Below are 22,128 nucleotides of genomic sequence, written 5' to 3' on the forward strand. Positions count from 1 at the left end.
TGTGTGAGGGAAGTGTGATGGTGAAAAAGTATTGGCCCCAGCAAAGAACCTTGTGGAACTCCATCATTAAATTTTGTTTGTCTTTATGTAAACAAATGAAATGTTCTCCTCTTGGTCATAGAGAGAAGTCCATTGACTGAATCGGTCTGTTTTTTGCTTTAGCTTCCTGAAAATCTGAGTCTGTAATTGACAAAATAAAAAAGTGTGAATAAAAGAAGTGAAGTTTTATTAATGTGAGCGTAAAACCAGTGGGATGTAACCAGTTAATAACTCTCCTTCAGTGGACCTTATATACTCCAATAACCACACAGATAGGTCAGCTGTTTGTTGTGACATTAGTTTTATTGCTGTTAGTTTATTGGGTGGTGAATGAGCACAGTGATCACAGCAGCTGGCAGCGTGGAGACCCTCGCAGGGGTCAAAGGTCGATGAAACACAGGTGACACCGACAGGGCTCAAAGTTAACTCTTTAACATTGACTCTGCAAAATTTTTGGCTGGTGACTCGTTAACATGAAGCCCCCGAGTTACATTATCATCATTAGTACGACTACTAGTTACTTCGTTAAGCTACTTAATCAAGAGTCTGCTCTACAGTTATGGATGGAAGACTGTGGTTTACACAAATCACAAAGACACAGTTACAACACTGAGGGCACCATGTAGCTGTGTCTGGGCTGGGACAGAGGCAGGACCTGTTGGCATTTGGAAAACCTAAAAAGATGAGCTGAAATCTTTCTGTCTGTTGCGTGTACACGTTCACTCAGAATCTGTTACAGTGAATGGGTTCAATTAATGAGATGATGTTTAGCTACGTACTTTTGCCTGACTGTGATTGGATGGTTGTTTGGTTTTGTACTTTGCCTTCAGTGGAAGCTACTGTGAGAGTCATTTCACTCACTTGACTTCCAGTTATTTAAGCTTGATCTTGTTTACACTTCAGTGTTTTTATTGAACCCTTAATTGATTTCAGCAGGTTTTAATTGTCAGGGGTCTCTGTCTCTGTTTCCAGCCCAAACTTGATGACATTTGCCAGGGGAGGAGAGCGCCTCCTGCTGGTTCCACTGCTGCAAAAATCCCACCTGAGGTCAGCTTCCCAAAAAAATATTTCACACAGTGATATTTTTGGTTGTTTTTCCGCAGCACCAGTTATTTGCTTTTCCCAGAAAACCTTCCTGTTCTGTCAAGAAACGAAACCTTAATGCATCATCTCGTTTCTTTGCGTGTTCCCTTTTAGGCTTCCATAGTTCTGGTTTATTTGGATGTTAAATATTTTGGCAACTTATCGGCTGTAAAATAACCGCTAAACATTCTGCTAACATCTCTGCTGTGAGTGTTATCTACTTTACATGGGTCTGAGAACAGCAGGAGGATTCTGGGAAATAAACACTCTCCACTGAAGGAAACCAGCTGAGCGAAGTATCATTTATCAAAAACCTGAAGTGAACAATCGGACAGTCAGAGCAACATGGACAAGTTCAGGGATTTTTAAAATTTAAATTTAAAAAAAGCATCCATTCTGTTCTCTTTCATAAGATTTTAAAAGCAACGTTTTAACTTTATTGAATTAAAATATAAAACTTAAAAACTAAACATAAAAGCCTTTTCTGCTCTGCTAGTTGTTCCATCACCAAGTTTCAGGTGGGATTTCTGTTGTCCTTAATGCTACATTTCTGATTTAATTTTCACAACTGCAAATTAGCATTAAAATTTTCCACACAAAAAAAGATCTCAAAAAATTTAATTATGGATACATTCTGGATGTGCATTTCAAAATGCTGCATAAAAGTAATTTGCTAAAGATATTCACATTCTGAGTACAACACATCGATGTTTGACATGAACTTATTTTTACTTTATTTTAGTTCTTACTCTTTAAAAATCAGTTTATTTGTTTGTTTGTTTTTAATTTTTAAATACTTGTCTGAAAATGAAAATAACAGGCAATGCAGGCATTAAAAAGTTTGATATGTAAAAGGTCAGTTACATCAGTTATTGTTTATTTAAAAAAATAGTAAAGTGTGGTTTCAGTCCAAATGAGACCAGAACATTTCTCACTGTGAGAATCCAAATGCTGCATTGGGTCATTTTTGTTGTCTGAATGTCTGATTGTTCGTCTAGAAACACGCAGGCTGAAGCACGACCGTTTGCATAGCATGTTCAGTTCACACCATCATCTGTGACATCACTCCAGCCTGAGTGAGGAAAACTAAAAAGAGCCACCTTCCTGCACCTGTGCAGGTGTGTTTTACAGCATCCAGCCTGGCCGTTTCCAGTCACAGTTTTGGATTAATGACTCTGTCACAACATGTGTTTTGGCAGAAGAGCACACACACACACAAACTGACATGAAACAACATTGATTTTGTAACATACATGTTCATTTTCTTAAATGGCTGTAGATTCTTTTTGTTTTTTCACACTCTGACCCACCCAGGCTCCAGTCCGGAAACAAGACGAGAACACTAAATACAACTTTTTTTTTAAAAAATCAAACATTAAACTGTGAGTTTGATTAGTTATTGCTGCAAGTTTAGTTTTATTAATGAAATAGCGGTTATCAGTGACATTAGTTACTGATAACTTAGTGAGTCATCTGTACATTTTAAAAATTAGAAACTTTGTCTTTGAATTAGTTGTGTACAATAACTGAAAGAAGGGTTTGTATTGAAGTATTTTTGAGCTGACGACTTTTGTTTTGGCTCCTAGAAGACGTCCCATCACACTGCAGCAGAACGCTGCACAAAAGGCATCCTTGCTTTGGATTCTCATTTAAATATGAAAAGTTCGATCGACAGATGAATCCTAAACATTCTGGGAACTGGCTGGCTCGTCTGAGCTCTGCACTCTTTCCCTTAAACCCCATTTAAGGTGGTTTTCTCTTTGAGAATTGTAAGAGAGTCTTTTGTGTATTTGGGAGTAACTGTAAAAATTCCAACCACAACAAGCTCCTCATAAGCAGGATTCCTCTTCTTTCTCTAATTTAAAACCCTTCTTTATTTTTCTCTTATACATTATTTTTTGTTCCCTTATTTTTGATTTGTTCACATTTTTCTCAGTGAGAAGCACAATTATTTTCAGGTCACTGATTCTGAAGAAAACGGGAAAATTCTCAGGCTAACTATGGGCTTTTTCTTAAAACATCAAACTTTTAATATAGATTTACATCAGAGGTATTGATATAATTGAAAAGTAGAAGTCATACCAAATCCAAAGAATTGTGTTTTTTGAAGCATTTTTTTTATGCAGATGATGTTTGACTTTACAGTCGATATTACTACAGGGCCCAAATACTGTTTTTTAAGTCCCTTCGGTTGGTCTTCATAATTAGGTTTCCATTTGGATGTGGTCTGAAAATGACTGAGTTTGTCTTGTTTGTGTCCATTATTCTATGTTGACTTCTTACTTTGCATAAACCAAACATGATAGAGGGTGACTGTTATCATTGTTGTAAAGGATGCAGGTTTTCGAACTCAACCATTTCATCCGACTCATTTATTTGACTGGATTAAAAACCTCCATCCATTCTGACTGAACAGGGCTTTAAGCCAAGGATTAAATACAGAAACCAGATTTGTGTCCGTTTTGCTTCGCGCTGATTCTGCTAATGCTGTTCTTTAAGTTCTTGGGTATCTGGCTGTAATTAAGGTCTTAAACTAACCGGTGGAGTATCTTAGTGTTTGTTTTGTTTATCTTTTCAGCTGCACGCATGTTGGCATTGTCACTCCAGGCCTGACCACCTCACTATACTGAGAGAGTGAGTGGCAGGAGCTTCCTAATTACTTCAAATGGCAGTTACAGTCAGCAATTATCAGCAAATTTACTTTAAAGGATTGTTTGTCATACTTTTCTATCAAACTCAAGTAATGACGTGAGAGCCGTGGGGGGGTCGTTGGGAGAACACTGATATTGATTAAAACACAAAGAATAAAAATCATCTAAAGCTAAAACTCTTCAAACACTTGAGCACTTTGAACATTAGAAGTCAGTAAAAGTAAAAGAGAGAACCCAACAGATTCCCTTTTGAAGTTTGCTCAGATCCACACGAAACCTCGACAGTCTTCATATCACTGCATCGCAGCAAGCCCGCCGGAATAATAGCCCCGCCCTACGCTGGTTGTTCACGTTAGCTAGTCAGACACCTGTGTAAAGGCCTCGCAGCATCAGTGTGTATCAGCAACATTAAATTGAAAAAAAATTCAACATAAAAATCCCCAGTTTAAGGTGTTTTAAAGCATGACTTTTTGTTTTTATTGGTGTCGGAGAACTGTAAAGGTTCCCACAATCCCCTCCTGCTACCAGCCGGTACTGCTGACAAAACTTTGCATAAAAAGCCAAAAGAAATTTGCTTTGAAAGTCTGAATGAGGAGTGAGGTAGCCTGAAGCTCGAGGCACCGCTTTGCCTGTGCTCGCCAGCTAAACGTGAACAATCAGCCAGAAATCATCATCATCATCATTATCGCAATTATATACTGCATCAAATATAGATAACACACAAAGATATCCAATATATATATATTTGTCATATTGTATGTATCAGCAAAATAAAAGCCTCCATAAAATAAATCTCTGATTCATCTTACAATATGTAAAACAAAACGTGATTTCTAACACGATTCTTTTTTAAAAGTGCTAGCAACATTATTTCTTTTTCTTTTTTTTTTTACAGTAATGTGCAAATGTATGTAATTTTCGCATATTTTACATTCTAATTGTTATAGTTCCCCATGATGGGTGGATGGTGAGGGGTTGCTAGGAGACAGAGTTATAGACACGCCCCCGCAGACTGCTGATTGGTTTGATATAAACCAGAGCCGTACACAGGACGTCCTGTAGGGCTCTGGGTTTGGCTAGTCAACCGTTCAGGCTCTAGAGTTAAGACAACAATGTAAGGCAATGCTTGGCACCACACTGAGTCCTCCGGCTCTCATCTCTCCACCAGCTGACCGGATGGCAGGTGAACACGGACTCGGTTTTAAAGTCAAATCAGGTCTTTTTCTGGTCTTTAGACTAAAGGTGCATTTTGGGTCCACTAAGCAAATCAGTGGAAGTCCTGTTGATAGTTTTTGTAGCTAATTTTGAGGTTCATATTTCACTTCAGCAATTTTTCTTAAATTTAAACACTTTTTGAAGTGTATTTCAGTACTTTAGTGTTTGCTCATCTGTATGGGGCTTTTTTGTGCAGACGATTTGCACAGGGTTCACACATTTCCAACGTTATAAAATGATTAACACTAGAAATTAGCCCCGTGCTATTTTTCAGTAAAAAAAAAAAAAAAAAGGTGTAGCACTCAGCTAAATCATATTTATCAGTTTAAGCAATACAAATGACCCCTTACTGTCATTTTCTGCTGTTAATTTTATACTAATAATAATATTTAATTGTGTACAGTTACATAAATTTGTCTACGACTGACAGTGTGTGAGTGTGATTTCTTGTTTTAGTTTATTTTTGTCATTTAAAAATGTGTTTAAGTGTTTTAAGTTTCAATTAATTATAATACTTTTGTGCATATATTGCAGTCTAACTTCATGAATGTGAGTTATTGTTACTCGGTCGATGCATTGTGTAAGGAAGAGTGCCGATGTACTTATATTACCATTTATTGATACTAGTTTTCTTATTTCAATTCAGAAAGTATTCTATTCAAACCAATCTCACATCGATATTTATTTATTTTTTTCTGTGAGGAATCTTAGAAACCTGTTAAATGTTTTGTGATAGACTCTAATATTGGACCTCTTGGTGGTTTTACGTACAGAGCAGTCACTAGAGTGCGAATGTCTAATTTCCATTACTGTGCGGAGACGAGGTTAACCACATACAGAGGCAGCGTTGCTTGTTTGTGAGGAGCTACACCCAAAGGGAGGCCCTTAAAACAAATGGCTAGAATGATATGAACTCTGATCACACAGGAAAAGTTTAGGTGTATGAAACTGAGAATGTGAGATGGAAGGTGCCACCATCAGTGGTTCAGTAGGAAGAAGTGAGGTTTGGATGGAGGACTGCAGCATCGATGAGACTGAGAGACGAGGCAGAGAGAAGAGCTAACAGGTTGATTTTGGCAGCCTGGAGCCCTGGTCTAGGATCAGCCCTGCAGGGCGGGCACCGCCCCATTTGGCACTTCAGTCGACCTGGGGGACACTGAACGAAGCCCGACCTCTGACCTGATTCGCACGCAGGCCTGAACCTCCTCACAGGGAGGTCAGACACGTGACAGGGAGGGGTTAAAGGTCAGATCCAGTGAGATTTCAGTCTAGTTTCAAATCAGTTTCAACAGCTGACAGCATCTGTGTGTTTTCTGTTGGATAATGTGAAATATTTTCACAGCTAAGAAGCTGCAGTGTTGTCGTGTTTTCACCCTGGTTGGGGTTAAAAGCTCTGAGGAGATTTTACTGATCTTATTAATTGTTTTTGATTGGGTTTAATTTAAAGCCCTTGTTATAACTCTGACTGAAGTCTCTCTGGACATTTCCCTCTGAGATCAGGTCTGTTGTTGCAGATCAGAACTCAGCGGTCAGAGAAGCACGACACTGCTCAGGAGCCAGGACTGTTCTGGGACCAGTAGTAAAAAGCTGGTGATTTGTAGTATTTAGCTTCAGCAGAGCTGCACCGATATATTGAAACGTTCAAAAGGAATCAGGGCAGCAGTTTGAGTTTTAGGATTTGGGCCTCAACAATGAAAGTGCTCAAAGGGTGTCTGAGGGTGTTTTCAGGACTCTCTGAGCTCAGTCTGGCTTCCTGGACCACTGGTTTGCTTGATAACAGGAGGTTGAACTTTTTACTCTCCAATCCTGGAGATCGTTCAACCCAATATTTCTGGTTCTCTGTTGATCTTTTCTTCCATTTTTATGTTTGACGACGGGACTGAGTCTCAGACTATTTCCTGTCATTTATTAAATCCTGTTGCAAAGCAAATGACCTCTGTTAATTTTCTGGGGTTCAGTCAGTCTGTCTGTCTACAACTCTGTCTGTGTGAATAAACGGCCATTACACCTGCTGGAGATCCAGAATCGTAAATTAAACCACAACACAGAGCAATAGGTACACCGAACTCCAGCTTAAAATAAAAATCAGTGAGCACAGGTCCCTTTAACATTTAATAATGAGATGATTGTGTGTAATGGCAGTTTATTAGTTAACGTTTCATCCACCCACTCAGAGAGAAGATTGCATTGATACTACCGATCATCGGTGATGGAGAAAACCTGACCTCCGACTTCGACCTCGACAGCAGACACTCTTTTGTTTTGTTTTTTTAGAGAACACAAAATGATTCTGCCTTTAATGAAAACTTTAGATTACCCTTATTTAGCATTTTATCCACATTCATGGAGAGGATTTCTTTTTCCAGGTTGTTCGAGGTTGTTGGAATCATGAAAAGCTTCCTGAAGGAGCTGTGTCACTCCTCTTCTGCTTTGTTCTTTTCTAGGTATTAAAAAAATCTTTAGCGTTGGTCATTTTGGTGACATGAAGAGACCAACTGATCAATAGGTCCAAGGAGACCCATCAATCAATTAATCGAAGGGCAAAGGCAATCAATCAGTCCACAAATCTAATCAATCACTTCGAGTCCTTTCTGAGGCCTCTGTATGGGTTGGAGGTAAAGCTGAAGGTCGAGTGTGGTGCTGTCGGTTGTCTGGTCGGAGGTGGATGGATGGACAGGGATGGAGTCCTGCCTACATGACACTCTCGAAGATGATGACTTTGTTGTCATCGGTGCCGGGCGACATGGAGCTCAAGGACTTGATATCCGGGGCCATGTACTCCAAGTGATGGGCTCCCCACACCGGAGTGGTCAGGTGGGCCCAACGCTGCAAGACATCAACAAACACGTGGTCACACAGATTGCAAGTCATGTGATCTGGAGGAATCGCTTGGTTTGATTAAAGCTTTTCCTGTTTAGAAGTTAGACATACTGACCTGGACTGTGCAAACTAAATTATCTGCATTTCAAAGCAAATACTTTTTTTGTCTCTAGACGTATACCCAACAAAATTTCCTTAGTAAGGCCTCAGTCACAAAAATATGTCTTGCTATCCTCCAACTGGTTGGTAAGAGGTTGCAGTCTGTCACTAGGTCTCAAAGACGATACTGTTCCTAAAACAGCCTTGTGATTGCTTTGATAACTAGCTGATGGCCATGGTCACCTAAAATTAGCATGGAAGATGACAACTTATCTGCAAATGCTCACTAGCTACTCGCTAAGTGGTCTGCTGACAATAAAAGCAATCGCAAGGAGAAGTAGTGGCAGCCAGCACCTCAGGGGAGCAACCGGTAGTTTGGTGATTGTCTCCAACCAGTCCACCACCTAACCTTCTATGTGCCCCTCTATTACACTCATAAGTCAAGTTAACCCATTTCAGCAGAGGTGTAGGTGCTAGCTAGAAAGCTCGATGTTTCCAGACTTTCTACAACAGTACCAGTCCAACCGTACTCGCTCTCCCCTCTCCATCGAACTTAACCTGTCACTTCCAGATCCTTGAGCTTATCATGATGCATGGTGCATGTTTATTGACTTATTTGTATTTAATACAAATAAATCAAGTGAATTGTTCTGCAAAACTGTAGCAGGTGATTAACTGTAAAATAAAAATTCTTAGCCAAAGTTGGTTCAACAAGCTTAGAAACCAAAAAGTTCAGAGAAGAAAAGTTAAATTAATTCATCTGTAATGTTGCATGTGTTTTATTATTCATTTAAGGTATATTTCCCAGAATTTAAAGGGTAACATGTGTCACCACGTGTGCTTATTCTTAGGCATGTTACGACAACGACTCTATATAAAGTTGGACAGCGTGATGTGATATCTTAGAAATGACCTCTGCTGTCACTCAATAGGAGTGTTTGCATTAGTTTAAGTCCAGTCACATGTTCTGCCCTTCATACCAAGCTACGAGCGCTGGGACATACATTACAGTTACATAACACCTTATTTTAAACCAAATTTCAGGTAGACTGAGGTTTGCCTTTTACATTTTTACCTTATAAAATCTAAATGTAAACTTTTTGTGGCCTCGTGAGAGAAAAATGGCTAATTTTGTTATCTGGATAGTAACTACATCAGTTTTAGGTCAATTTAAAGTCTGCATGTAAGATAAGTCAGTAACTATGCTTTTTAAATATATTCATAACCCTTTGTTTCAGCGTGCACGTCCAGTGTGAGCTGGCACTTACCTCTTTGAAGGTTCCCTTGGCTCTAAAGAGTTTGTAGAGAAGGCTGACAGGAATGCACAGCATGGAGGACAGAGCCAGACACCAGCCGATCACCTCGCCCCACCATGGGTACACGTACACATTGTTGTAGGTCAGGGGCTTATAGTTCACCAGGTGGAACAGAAAGATACCCTACAGGAAGAAAGGGGAGATTAAAGAGGAAGATTGGCACATATTTGGCATCATTTACATGATTTGTGGTGTTGATACTGTGAGATTTTTATTATGTTGTCACAGCAGAACTGATGAATAATGTTGGTCTATGCCTGTTAGTTTTAATATGATTCTGCTGTATGCTCAAGAGACAGCAAAAGGTAATAATAAGTGTATAATCAATATAAATCTTTTCTGAATTTGTTCCTCTACAATAATCAAAAATGTAGGAAAACTGGTGTGTGTGGTTGTGGGTTTCTATTTCTGGATGGGATAGTGTTGTTCAGTCTTACCATGCAGACACATGGAGTTATAAAAGACCAGCACCACTTCATCCAGGGGAAGGGCCGGTAGCCGATCATACGAGCCACATCATCCATGAAGCGGTCAGCACCTGCAGTTCATTAATCAGCAAGTCAAAGACAGGAAGATGCGGCGGATTCTTCCCCACTCACGTCATAAAACACTAGAAATTCTCCATGATTGTATTCACACTATGACATAGCGTAATAGTCTTTTGTTGACATATTATTCTGTGATATTGTATTTTATATTAGCTTGTGACAAAAAACACGTTGACCTGTGACCTCTAATATCACATCATCTGAGATGATTTTCAGACCTATTTTGAGATGGGTTACCTCACTGACATACTTCACTATGGCTCTATTTACGATCACGTTGCTATGAAACACTACACTGCCCGTGTGTGTTTGTGTTTATTACATACCGTAGACCCAGGCAACTACTATGCATTCCCAGAATGCTTGCCACAACAGAGTCATCCCACTGGCCGAATAGTAGTCAAACAATTGGAAGACGTACATCCCTCCCTGCAGAGGCAGAGGAACAGACGGCTCAGTGAACAGTGTCGATTTAGTAAACCAGTTCATCAGCTGAAGTGTTTCTTGTTCTCTCATAAGCTCCTTCACACGTTATGCGTTTTCATTTTTGTTACTACGAGCTACTTAGAAAAGACAGTTTATTTAAAAATGGTATAAATCGTCAAAAATTTAAATTTTTGAGGGAAAAGTCTTTGTTCATCCAACCTGTGTCACCATGGAGAGGTCAATAATGAAGCAGAGTAAACAGCATATCGCCACAGCGATCTCCCTTTTGTAGCGATGATAATACTTTCCAGGAAACAGATCCAGAATCCCGGTAACAAAACCCTCCACCCCGACAAACTGCAGGGACAAACATGGAGAAAGATCATTAATCCATCTGGAAAACACAGTGTCTTCAGTGTCTCTTTGCTGAACAGAAGTGGAGGAATAAAGCTGAATACAAGTAAAATATTGAAAGCCAGTTAAAATTTCTCTCCAATCATTTGCTTCTGTGGTGTCCCCCAAGGCTCTGCATTAGGACCACTGATCTATTAAACATTTACTAAACTCCTGCGCGAAATATCAAAAATTCAGTTTATAACCACATGACACCCATATTTATATATATTTATATTTCCATGTTACTCCAGCAAACTTATTGAGAAAATGCACAGCTGATTAAAGGTATGATACAGAGTGTGTTGGTCACCTGACTGTCCAGTCCGAGCAGCAGCAGCATGAAGAAGAAGAGCGCCGCCCACAGCGGGGCCACCGGCATCAGACTGACTGCCTTCGGATATGCAATGAAGGCCAGACCTGGACCTGAAACACACGCAAACACAGACATCAGAGACTTCACAGGATTTTAATATGCGGCTCAAGGTTTGGCTCATACAGTATATATGTTTTTCCAACATGTGCACAGAAGATGTAACGTGTGCAGAATTTAAAGCTGCAGTGCCACCAGCTCATTTTCTGGCTCTACAGTATAAATATGAAAAGAAAAGAGTCATAAATATGAAATTGGTTGGCTAAGCGTTTGACCATGATGTCATTGTTAGTATCCACGATCAAGGTTGACTTGACCATATCAAGTACTATATCACATGAAAGGGCGCGGAGAGAGCTGTACAACACCCATTTTATTTTTTCAATACAGCACTCTGCGATGTCACAATGAGGCAATAACAGGCTGACGTCATCATACTGTAACAGAAACATCGTAAAACATCCAGGTTTTAAAGTAGGTTGTTCTACTTCAAATGCTTGTTTGTCCTGATTATGAAAAAGTCTCATCTGCTCAGCTATGGTCAGCTTCACATTCCACAAAATAAATTTGCTGATATGCAGAAAGATTAAAGGTGCAGTACAAATATTTACAGCAGGACAAATCACGGCTTGTTTCATCAGGCTGTGACGCAAGCACAGAAATATGCACCGGAGAGCTGTCGCATGCGAGGTGAAAGGCCCCGCTTAAATAATCCGACAGTTAATACTGCACACACACACACACAAACACACACACACAAACAGTGATGCTAATACTTTAAACCAGTATAGACGTGTCAGATGGGATTCAGTAAATTGGATTTACTTTTGTTCTTTTTACAGCAAGATTAAATAAAAAGATTCCTGTCCTCACACACACACACACACATGCACACACAGACGCACACAAAGACGCACACACAGACGCACACACACGCACCATTCCTGAGAGGTACACCAAAATATTTTCAGGCAGATGAAATGTGAACGTGATGAAGACTTTAGTAACTCATTAATGCACATTTCATTATAGTCACACATTAGTGGAACACAACGATCCATCTTCTGTTTTGTTTTAGTTTATTTATTTGTTTTACATTAAAGAATAACTTTATTCGATTGATTGGTTTGAATGTTGTTCTACTGAATGTTATTTAATCTTTTACTTATAAAGCAGTTTTATTTCATTAAACTTCTTTTTTCTGTATGACCGAGCTCCTTTCTGTTGTACAAGTTTCACCTTATTGAGCCTTTTTATTAAACGTTATTATATTACTTTAATTGAGCTATTATAGCTTATTGAAGCTAGTTTCTTACAGGGTGTGTTAATTGATTTGGCATCCCAGCGTTTCTGATAAACAGTGCATGATAATTTGGGATAAAGTGTATATATAATCTTAACTTGTACTTTACCATTAGAGCAACTAGATAAAATAAGATGCTTTTAATGCCACACCTTGGATGAGGCTTTGTTGTAGTGTTGTTGGTTTAACCTCTGAGGCTTGAAAATTTATGAATGAGAAATTGAAATACAATAAAACTCATTTTGATTATTACCAGCCCAGAGTGAAATTTTTAAAAATCTCCATAATAATATCAATCATGCTGCTTTCACCTGACCAAAGTCATAAATAAGAGGGTCGATAACAACCATAAATCAATGAGTCAGCAACACTGATGTCATTGAACCTTTTCTAAATATTCTCAACTGCTCATAAATCTGAACAACAGAAACGAAGCGGACTGAAAGATTGAGCACCTCCAAGTCTCAGAGTATGATTGTCAGAAAAGGGTGGAGTTACTGCTCCACGTGGAAGAGTTGAAATATCAAGGGCAGGCTGACACCGTGTCTATCAGATGGCTCGGGAACACTTCAGTATCCCTCCAGAAGAGCTGGAAATCCGGGCATCAGAAGATGGATGGATGGAAAAATGATCAGTTTTAGTTTAACAGTGTTACAGCTCAGCCTCCTAAACACATCAACAGCATTAAACTGAAAATCCTCGTCGCTTCGTTCTTGAGTTATTGCAGTTTTCAGAATTCTTACTCTGACCTTGAGGTCGAGGTCACTAAGATTTGAATTCGTCAGATTTTTGGTATCAAATTGCATGAAACCTGCATTTGGCCGTTTATCATAAACTGTATATTTATCACAACCACCCCTCCACCAGGACTGTCGCTCTTTATCTGGGGGCTGAGGAGGCCAGGTGTAAATAGCCAAAGAACTGTCATGTGACTATTCTTACCTGGCTGTAAACAGTAGCTCTGTGGTTAAATAAAGCCTTCATTAAGTTTGAATGAAAAGCTTTGATCCGAACAGCCGCTCAGAGCTGCAGCCTTCTGTGGACAAGCTAAATATAACGGTGTGTTTGTGATGCCACGTCACGTGATGCTTAGCTATTAATACACACACTGCTGGCTGGAGTCTGACACACACACACACACACACACACACACACACACACACACACACACACACACACACACACACACACACACACACACACACACACACACACACACACACACACACACACACGGGTTCATTCAGGTCTTCATTGCAGTGAAGTGAATCCTTCTGTAATCATTATTTTTATAACCACCATTTGAAATCGTTGAGGCTACACAATTATCAGCTGACCTCATGTGACCTGACGCTTTTTTCCCCTTCCTGTTTTTCCTAGAATCTGGATTGTCATTGGCTCTTAAAACAAGGATTATCAAAGCTGGAACATGCACCACAGTGGATGGAAGCGCTGCTTCTATATGCATGTATAGCACATCCAAAAGTGTGAGACAGAGAGTAAAGATTTGGATGGTTTTTTTTTGTATTTTAATGCATTTAATGCATCGTTACAGTGAAACTCTCTTGGTCTCGTTTTCACCTTTACAACTAACAATCTGACTTCTAATACTTTCAGATTCACTGTGTTTCTCATTTATCTTGCTGTCACAGTTACCCTTGTTATGCTGGAAAACCAAAGCGCAGCGCTGTGGCAGTAGCTCGGGTGGTAGAGCTGGTCACCTACTCACTGGAAGGTTGGTGGTTCGATCCCCGGCTCCTCCAGTCTACATGCCAAATATCCTTGGGCAAGATACTAACCCCATGTTGCTCTCCAGTGCACTCCATCGGAGAGTGAATGTTAGATAGAAGCACTAAAAAAAAAAACCCTTAGATAAAGTGCTTGTGTGATTGGGTAACTGCACGAGTTGTATAAAGCGCTTTGAGTGCTCAGTGAGAGTAGAAAAGCGCTATGTAAGAACCAGTCCATTTACCATCTATATTCAGTATAATGCATTTTTGTTAAACCAGCCTCAGAGGCTTTGGGGTCGAAATAAGAGAGCACCACCAACGACACCGTTTGTTTAGATGAGTCTGATCTGATTTTTTTATCTCATGTTTCGTGTATAATGTTACTATGTTCTATGTTTATATTGAACATGGTTCAAGGTTCAAATAGCACTGTGCACTTATGTAAAAGTAATCCCCATGAGCTCAAAGCTCAGGCTTCAGCCTGCTCTTATTTCTTTCTGCGCAGCATGTACACCAGTACTCAGTGCTGCCCCTCTGTAGGCTTCTGGAAGTTTGCCAATCAGATGGATGTTAGCTTTTTGGGAGGAAAACCTCCCAGCGTTTATAGAGAGGAGCTAAAACACTGGATGAACTGAAGGTCTACTGAAGGGCAGGGTATTAAAATAATCATTTACACTGTAAATCGTGTAAAATAGAGCCCAAGAATAAAAAAGTGCATAGGAGGAAATTATTAGAACAGGTCCGGTGTGAGTATTTACCTGATTCAGCAACCTGCGATATGTCGACTCCCTGCTCCGCAGCCATGAAGCCGAGAATAGAAAACACGACAAAGCCGGCGAAGAAGCTTGTCCCGCTGTTTATGAGCGCCAAGATGAAGGCATCTCTGTGAGGAAGAGGAGAGGAAACAAGGCATTTAAGGTCACAATCAGGTTTAAGGTGGAGTAATTTTAAAGATTTACAGGGTTTAGATATGATGACTGAGGTTGAAGGACTTGGTGAAGTGTGTGTGTGTGTGTGTGTGTGTGTGTGTGTGTGTGTGTGTGTGTGTGTGTGTGTGTGTGTGTGTGTGTGTGTGTGTCATACTTGTAGCAGTCATTGTTAAAGCGGTTGTAGCTGCCTAAAGCGGTCAGAGCACCAAGGCCGATGGCATAGGAGAAGAAGATCTGAGTGCCAGCATCTATCCACACCTGTGGAGTCACATGGGTCACATGGGTTTGAAGTTTGTTGCAAACATTTAATGACAATAACTGATCAATAATTGATGACAAACGCTGCAGCATCTTGGATGCTCAAGCCATGAAAAACAACAGCCACCCCGACAGCCTAAAACTGGATTTAAACCTCCCACTCGTGCACTTTCAGGTCCTTCACCCACCCGAACAGAGGAGGGAAGTAACAAAGTACAAATACTTTTTTTCGCCACTTTGTTACTTTTATGTTTTAACACAAATATCTCGGCTTTCTACTCCTTACATTAGGTTTAAAACTTCTACCTAAACAACCTAAAGACAATCCTGCTGGTGTATCCACCATGAACACACATGACAAAAACTAAAATTCATAATTTTATAATGAAAATCCTTTAATATCAGAAGGAGAGGCCCAGTGATTCAAACTGCCCCATGCAATGACAAAGTCTGCCTGTAAGTGAGATCTCAGGATGATGAACTGACCTGAGCCTCCTCCAGTTTGGACCAGTCGGGTTTGATGTAGTACATGATGCCATCGTAGGCTCCGGGCAGGGTCACCCCTCTGACCAGCAGGATGATGAGGACCACGTAGGGAAAGGTGGCCGTGAAGTACACAATCTGAAACACAACCATACTATCATAAAACACAGAAGACTTCTTTCACTGAATCCATCAGTCTGTCAAAGCTTCAACTAGAAACTCCAACTCTTTGTCTGTTTTTAATCACCTGCCTGTGAAACAAGCAGATTAGACCATCTCATTGTACACCTGCAGATAAATGCACAGTAAACTTTTGTGCATTTGACGGTTTTATGTTTGCAGAATTGGAGTAACACAAATTCATTTACCTAATCAAAATCAGGTAACTGAATTTGTGTTACATAAGGGGAATGAAGAAGAAGGGGTTTTGTTTCCTGACCTAAAAATCTCCAGGTGGTTTCTGCCATTAAAAAAAAACAAAAAAAACAAAAAACCGCTCCATCCGTGAGAATCAGGTAACGAAAACAAATGAGAGGAACGCAAAATGGACCTGATCTGAGACCTGCTGAGACAGAACACACACACGGAGGAATGTGGTGTTTCAGCACCACGGAGAGCGTCGGGTCCCAGTTAGGGTCGAGTGTCAGTGCAATCACAGCGGAGCACCTTCTCAGGTTAACGCACACTCACAGTGTGAAGCTCAGGTCGTTTGGTTCAGTGTGTTAAGGAATCAGAAAAAACATTTCAGTCGTCTATTTGAAACGTTTGTCAAAGTGATTCATATTTTTAAAGCTTGCACATGACCTTTTGATCTTCTGCTTATTCAGCAATTTCTGGCATATTATTCTCATTTTCATTGCATTCGTTCATCACGGTGAGTTTTTTTTATGTAAACTGATATAAATTTTATCTCACTGATAAATCAACAGATCTCTGTATATGCAGCATGATTAATGCCAGAATTTGTAGGCCGGTTTGCTAACGAGTCGTCTCACTTTGGGTCTTTTAAAGAAGCCTGTTCATCCAACAGTCACATGACACTAAAGAGAGAAATCTCTGGATGTAAGGACAAGGGTGTAACAGAAACATGGCTGTTCATAGTAACAAAGACAAAGCATGCATGTAGCCACCGCGCCATCACCCAGGGGTCTGTTTGTGGGCTCCACATATCCAAGACTCCACTTCAACTTTAATCCCACTGCGATCTTATTCTGGGGCCGAAGGTGACTGTGGGCATTTCTCACTATCAAATACTCCAGGGTCACACTTCAGTCAAGTACATAATCATGTCAGAACTCTGTCTGCTCTGCCTGTTTACTTTACTGTAAACAAGATTAATATTTACAATGAAAAAGTCGAACATTATGCCCAATTAAATGTGGGTTTTTAAAAATAATTCAAACTAATGTTTCCTTTAAGAGCAGACATCTTGCCTTTGTGACTGGATTGGCTGTCTCTCTCTCTCTCTCTCTCTTTTCTCTCTGTGTGTCTCAGGCTGTCTCGCCCTGCTCTGACCTGATGCTCAGCTTTCAGCCTCCTGCTGAAGACAAACAGCAGATAATGTTTCTGTTGGTACTGAGAGCCCTGCGAACGCGGCTTGACTTGCCATGAGACTAAAAACACAAACACACACAAACTCTTACATAAGAGATGCCGTATGTGTGTAAACTACCCCATGAATGGAGCTCTGACGTTTAGGTCACACCGTGTGAACCTGTGTCCCAAAACTAACATGTCAGGATTTTGAGTGTTTTTCACTCAAAACCAAAACAAACTTTCCTCTCTTCACCGTGTAAGAAATGAACTGTCACAGCCTGGTTGCAGCGTGACCAAACAATAAGGCTCAGAGCACAAGCGTGAAAACAGCTTCCTCTGGAAAGCATCAGCGCTCTTACTTCTTCATGCATCTCCTTGCTAGCAGACATCCCAGGCTCTAGTTCTGCAGGCAGCTCTTTAGTGTATTTAACCCCCATCATAACTGAATCAGCACTATCACCATGTCTCGCTGGCAGCTGCCTACCTCAACATAGAGAAAACGTTAACTTTGGGCCCGCCCGCTCTTCTTTCCTCAGATTTTTACTCACATCACATGGTCTACGGTTGCTACGTCACTAGTACTCTCATCCTGTGTAGATGATCTTTCATTCGTGAGGTGCTCAAAGTAGAGCTGCTGCTAGTTTGGGAACCCCACCCTAAAGAGCTGGAGGAGGTCTGGGCATCTCTGCAACCTGACCCGGATCACGGCAGCACATTTCTCAGTAATTAAATAAAAAACAGCAGGAAGTTCCTGCAGAGTCCAGCCTGCAGACTTAAAAGCCCTTTCACTGAACATCTTCTACATTCACTTCATCAAACTGCTGTAAAGACACAGCTGACCCAGATAATATGAGGACACGGGGTTCATGAATGCAACACAGAAATAAGCCGCTGGATTCGTCTCTATTCAGGTGAGCGCAGAGGTTTCTACTGCACATGCTCAGTCTGATAAGTGAAGCTGTTTTTGATTGGGTCGTTTTTGGCAACACCCTAAACTGAAGCAGTGAAAACAAGAAAAAAAGAGAAGAAAAAGCCATTTATCTGATCCTGGGAACGTGTGTGTCGAGGGTGTGTGAGTGTGTGTTTACAGATGTGTGTCAGAGGTTAATGTGGTTTACGTGCTCTAGTTTTGCAGCAGCTTAGCGTGATTTCCTTTTCAAAATGGAGTAATAACAAAACTGATGTGTGTTTGCTTGTTATGACAACCTTTAACTCGACAGCAACACTGTGTTCCAGCTTTTCAGAAACACTCCTACACTGTTAGATGTTCTTCCCATTAATCATGCTTTTAACACTCCCTAACAGCAGCCGGTTAGTTTTCAAAGAGCATGATTCACTTCCCTTTGTTCTCTGGGTCAAAAAGTCTGCGAGCACATAAAAGGTCTGTCACATTTTTATGTAAACACGGAAATAAATGAAAATATCCAGAAACAAAAGAAGTCCTGATCTCTGTTTCCAGGTAATCAATGAAATAAGTCTGAGCCCTTCCACTGAAGCAGCGCTCAGATAACACCCGTGCCCTGCGTTTAAAGCAGAACTAAGAGAAAGTGTCACAAGTCTGATTATTCAGAGAAAAGAGGAACTTTTCCTGTTGGACTGAAAGTTAGTAAAAGGGTGGTACACAAAGTTCTCAAACCCTGGATCCAAAGCAGAGCTGTAACACAACTAAAAGCTTCAGAGAACTGCGTAAAAACCAAAGCGTGCTGGCTCGTTTGGGCTTTCCTGCACATCTGAACTCTGCAAACACTCCTGACATCACAAGAAGCTCCTTGGAGCCAGATACTGTATATAAGGGGGGGACATAGCCACTGTGACACCACCCATTGGTTCTGGATTCTGCATTTGAACTGCAAGCACAGATGTTTTTGCTGCACAGCCAGCCAAGAGATGATTCCATTAAAAATGCTTCAAAAGGCTCCAACAGCACAAACACAGCGGAGAAGCCAGGAGGTGGAGATGGATCCTAACAGATGCCAGCTTCCTGTTTTTAGCACATCAGACACACTTTACCTCTAAATCACAACACAGTCCAAATGAATCAGCTGTAGAACATCGCCTGCGGTTTTCTGCGTTTGCAGAAATAGTTTTATTTTGTTGTCAGATCGTGCAAGGACAACATGATTAGAGCTGGTACTGTTCATGCAGCTCTAATACCGCTGACATTAAAGGAAAAAGGGGGTGGAGCAAACAGCGGGATATCCTGAAATTCTTTCAGATCTGTCACAGACTTAACGGTCAGCTGGCGTTTCAGCAGGAAGTAAATATTTTGGGATTAAAGCAAAACAAATAAAAAACAGCAGAATTTTCAGTGTTGATCTCAGACTTTTTAACACCATGAAGTTTTATTTTGGGGGTTTTTTTCAGGGTGAAAAAGCTCTATTTGTGGGTTCCAGTTAAATCCATCCTGTATCCTGATGGTTTTTCTGTTATTTGTCCTGTTAACATCAGACATCAAGAGATTCACAATTTTACTGTAAGAGATTAACAAAAAACAGCATTTGCATATCTTCTGTAAGACTTTAAGTTCTTCCTTTAACTTCTGTGTATTAAAAATCAGATCCTTGGTGCTCAAAATAAATTTTGGATGGTTTGTTGTGTACTCTAAGTTATCAGCTCCTTGAATACCTCTTATCTGCCGTCCCATAGAGAGAAGACACTTGGTGTACCTGTGCTTGTACTTCAAAAAGTGTCCTATCATCCTTTCCAATTAATGATAAATGGAGAGCAGTCCAGACAATGGTGAGAATCTGAAGAGGTTATGTACTCAAGTGCATATAAAATCTACTTGAAGTCGTCACTATCATGACCTTGAAGCTGGTGCTTGGGAATACGTTGTCATTGCTGTAAAAGGGCCCAATTTAACCCAAACCAAATACAGTAACCAGGCAGCCAAAGATGCCTCCTGGGTAAAAGTCACCGAATCTATGTCACCTTTCCTGCCTACCTGGACAGACGTTTGTTCATCTTTCAAAGGAGAAACACTCTTCCCATTATTCCCGTTTAGTTTAACACCAGGTCCACCATGAATTAAAGTCATTAAAACTCATTAGCCTCCTTGTTTATGAAAGAGACAGCCTACTGGTGATGCAGGAATGATAACAGCCATTCAAAGGGCTGCTCTATTTCTAAACTTTATGAGTATGTATCATAAAGTTCTGTCTGTGCATCAGCGGTGACGACTGACGCCTCGAAGTATGGTGGAAATGTTTTGGGATAAATTGCAGTCATGCACTCAGGCTTTCAAATATTTATTCTCATCTATTCTCATTTAATATTATCCCTGCCGAGTCAGCACACGAACAGGCGTGACTCACTCCTCTGTGCTCATTTGTGTTTGTCTGCTTCTAGCGTCAGAGGCTCTGATGTCAGGCTGCTTCTGTTTGGCAGCTGTTTGCCTCAATGTTACATTTAGTTTTATTTTATGAGAAATGCACTTTTATACACCAGAGGTCTTTCAGAAGGATTTCTGCTCATGTTCAAAACATTGTGCACAGTCATAGAATAACAGGTCCTCTGTAATCTTTAGGAAACCACAGTCATGAATCTCAGTGCAAACCAGAAGGCTGGGTAACATTTCCCTTAGGAGACACTAGCAAACTAGCTACTCTTTCTTCTCTTTGCCCTAAAATTGGATTTCCTCCTTGTGTCCTCCTTTCTGGCATCTTCATCATTTGGTACACTCGACCAAAAGAGACGACACATCATCCTACTGCTGACCAAACAACCAGATCCAGGGTCAAAAGAAAATCAAAGCCACCAAAAATGCAGTTCCTCTCATGGCCACTTGAGGCAGACTCCAACATTGAGCTTTGATGCTGAAATATCTAACCTTACAGTAAAAATAAACATGTTTACAGCCTACTCTTTCAAAGGTTCATTTATTTGTAATAACTTATCAACCTGGATAATTGGATTAGGGGCGTGGCCACTCTGAAGGGTGTTCCAACACAGCCGTGGCTAATAAGCATCCTCTGGGTCTCTAACTGGTAACAGTGAGCTGTGTTACTGTTAGGTGTTTATGCACGTTTAGTAGTTTTCCCTCATGTAGAAAACTTTATACGTGGTTGGGGGCTTCACCAACTCCAGCACAGTTTGTTTGTCCTTCTCTCTTTCTGTTCCTGTCTCATCTTTATTTTTGTCCAGACCTTAAAGGCTAAGGCCCCACCTTACTCTGTTTTTAAAGGTGCTGTTTAAATGAAGTTTGTGTGATTTCATAACTAAATTATCTGTATGATTATCAGTGATGCAGAGAGAGCTTGGTGCTCCTGCGCTGCAGATCTGGGTCGAATTCCAGGACAGATTTTTTATGTCCCCGTTTGTCCCCGAGTGGAGTTTTCCTACAGTACAGGAAAGGGGGGCATTCGCTCTCCGAGTGGCTCTCAGTCACGTCCCACTGCAGTCAGCTGCCCTCCTACCAGACAACCAATCACATGCCGCCACCTCACACACCCCCACACTCTCCTCCCCACCACCACTACCTCTAGGGTAGTCATAGCAACTCTTAGCCTGCCATCTGACGGCACTGTGTACAGTCTCGTCATCACAAGCCGATGACACACACACGTCGTTTGAAGGCTGTAGTTTTAAAGGAACAGTCCCGTATTTTTTCCACCTTCCTGATTGTCACAGTGTGATGTGGTAATGACATTTTAACTCAGGATGGTCAGAGTTGCAGGGAACAAAGTTTCACACATATTTTCTTAGTTATGGGACATGGATGACAGCAGGAAGCACTAAGTCTTCTCTGTTCAACTTCTTTTTTGTAAAGAGTTATTCAAACAGTGGCTTTTTAACTCCTCATCTGTTCTTAAAGTCAGACAAGATCTCTGTATCTTCAGTTTTATTGCAAATTTTAAAAAATAATCTAAGAGAATGACTCAATCTGACCTTTAAGGAGAGAGGACACTCTTTTGAAGATGCTAAATT

At 40.6% G+C, this 22,128-nt stretch overlaps 1 protein-coding gene across 1 annotated transcript in view; it reads right to left on the reverse strand.

Moving 5' to 3' along the window:
* Nucleotides 1-323: 323 nt before the first annotated feature.
* The window catches only part of slc6a8 (solute carrier family 6 member 8), a 44,615-nt gene continuing 22,810 nt past the window's right edge, over nucleotides 324-22,128 (reverse strand). The window contains exons 5-13 of the mRNA XM_063464656.1: nucleotides 15,670-15,804; nucleotides 15,080-15,183; nucleotides 14,755-14,879; nucleotides 10,904-11,016; nucleotides 10,417-10,554; nucleotides 10,098-10,200; nucleotides 9,661-9,761; nucleotides 9,176-9,346; nucleotides 324-7,814 (exon numbers count right to left, since the gene is read on the reverse strand). Coding sequence (XP_063320726.1) covers nucleotides 7,680-7,814; nucleotides 9,176-9,346; nucleotides 9,661-9,761; nucleotides 10,098-10,200; nucleotides 10,417-10,554; nucleotides 10,904-11,016; nucleotides 14,755-14,879; nucleotides 15,080-15,183; nucleotides 15,670-15,804 — 1,125 coding nt within the window. The 3' untranslated portion in view covers nucleotides 324-7,679. The remainder of the gene's footprint in view (nucleotides 7,815-9,175; nucleotides 9,347-9,660; nucleotides 9,762-10,097; nucleotides 10,201-10,416; nucleotides 10,555-10,903; nucleotides 11,017-14,754; nucleotides 14,880-15,079; nucleotides 15,184-15,669; nucleotides 15,805-22,128) is intronic.

This window comes from Pelmatolapia mariae, linkage group LG20 (assembly GCF_036321145.2).
Source record: "Pelmatolapia mariae isolate MD_Pm_ZW linkage group LG20, Pm_UMD_F_2, whole genome shotgun sequence".
NCBI lineage: Eukaryota > Metazoa > Chordata > Actinopteri > Cichliformes > Cichlidae > Pelmatolapia > Pelmatolapia mariae.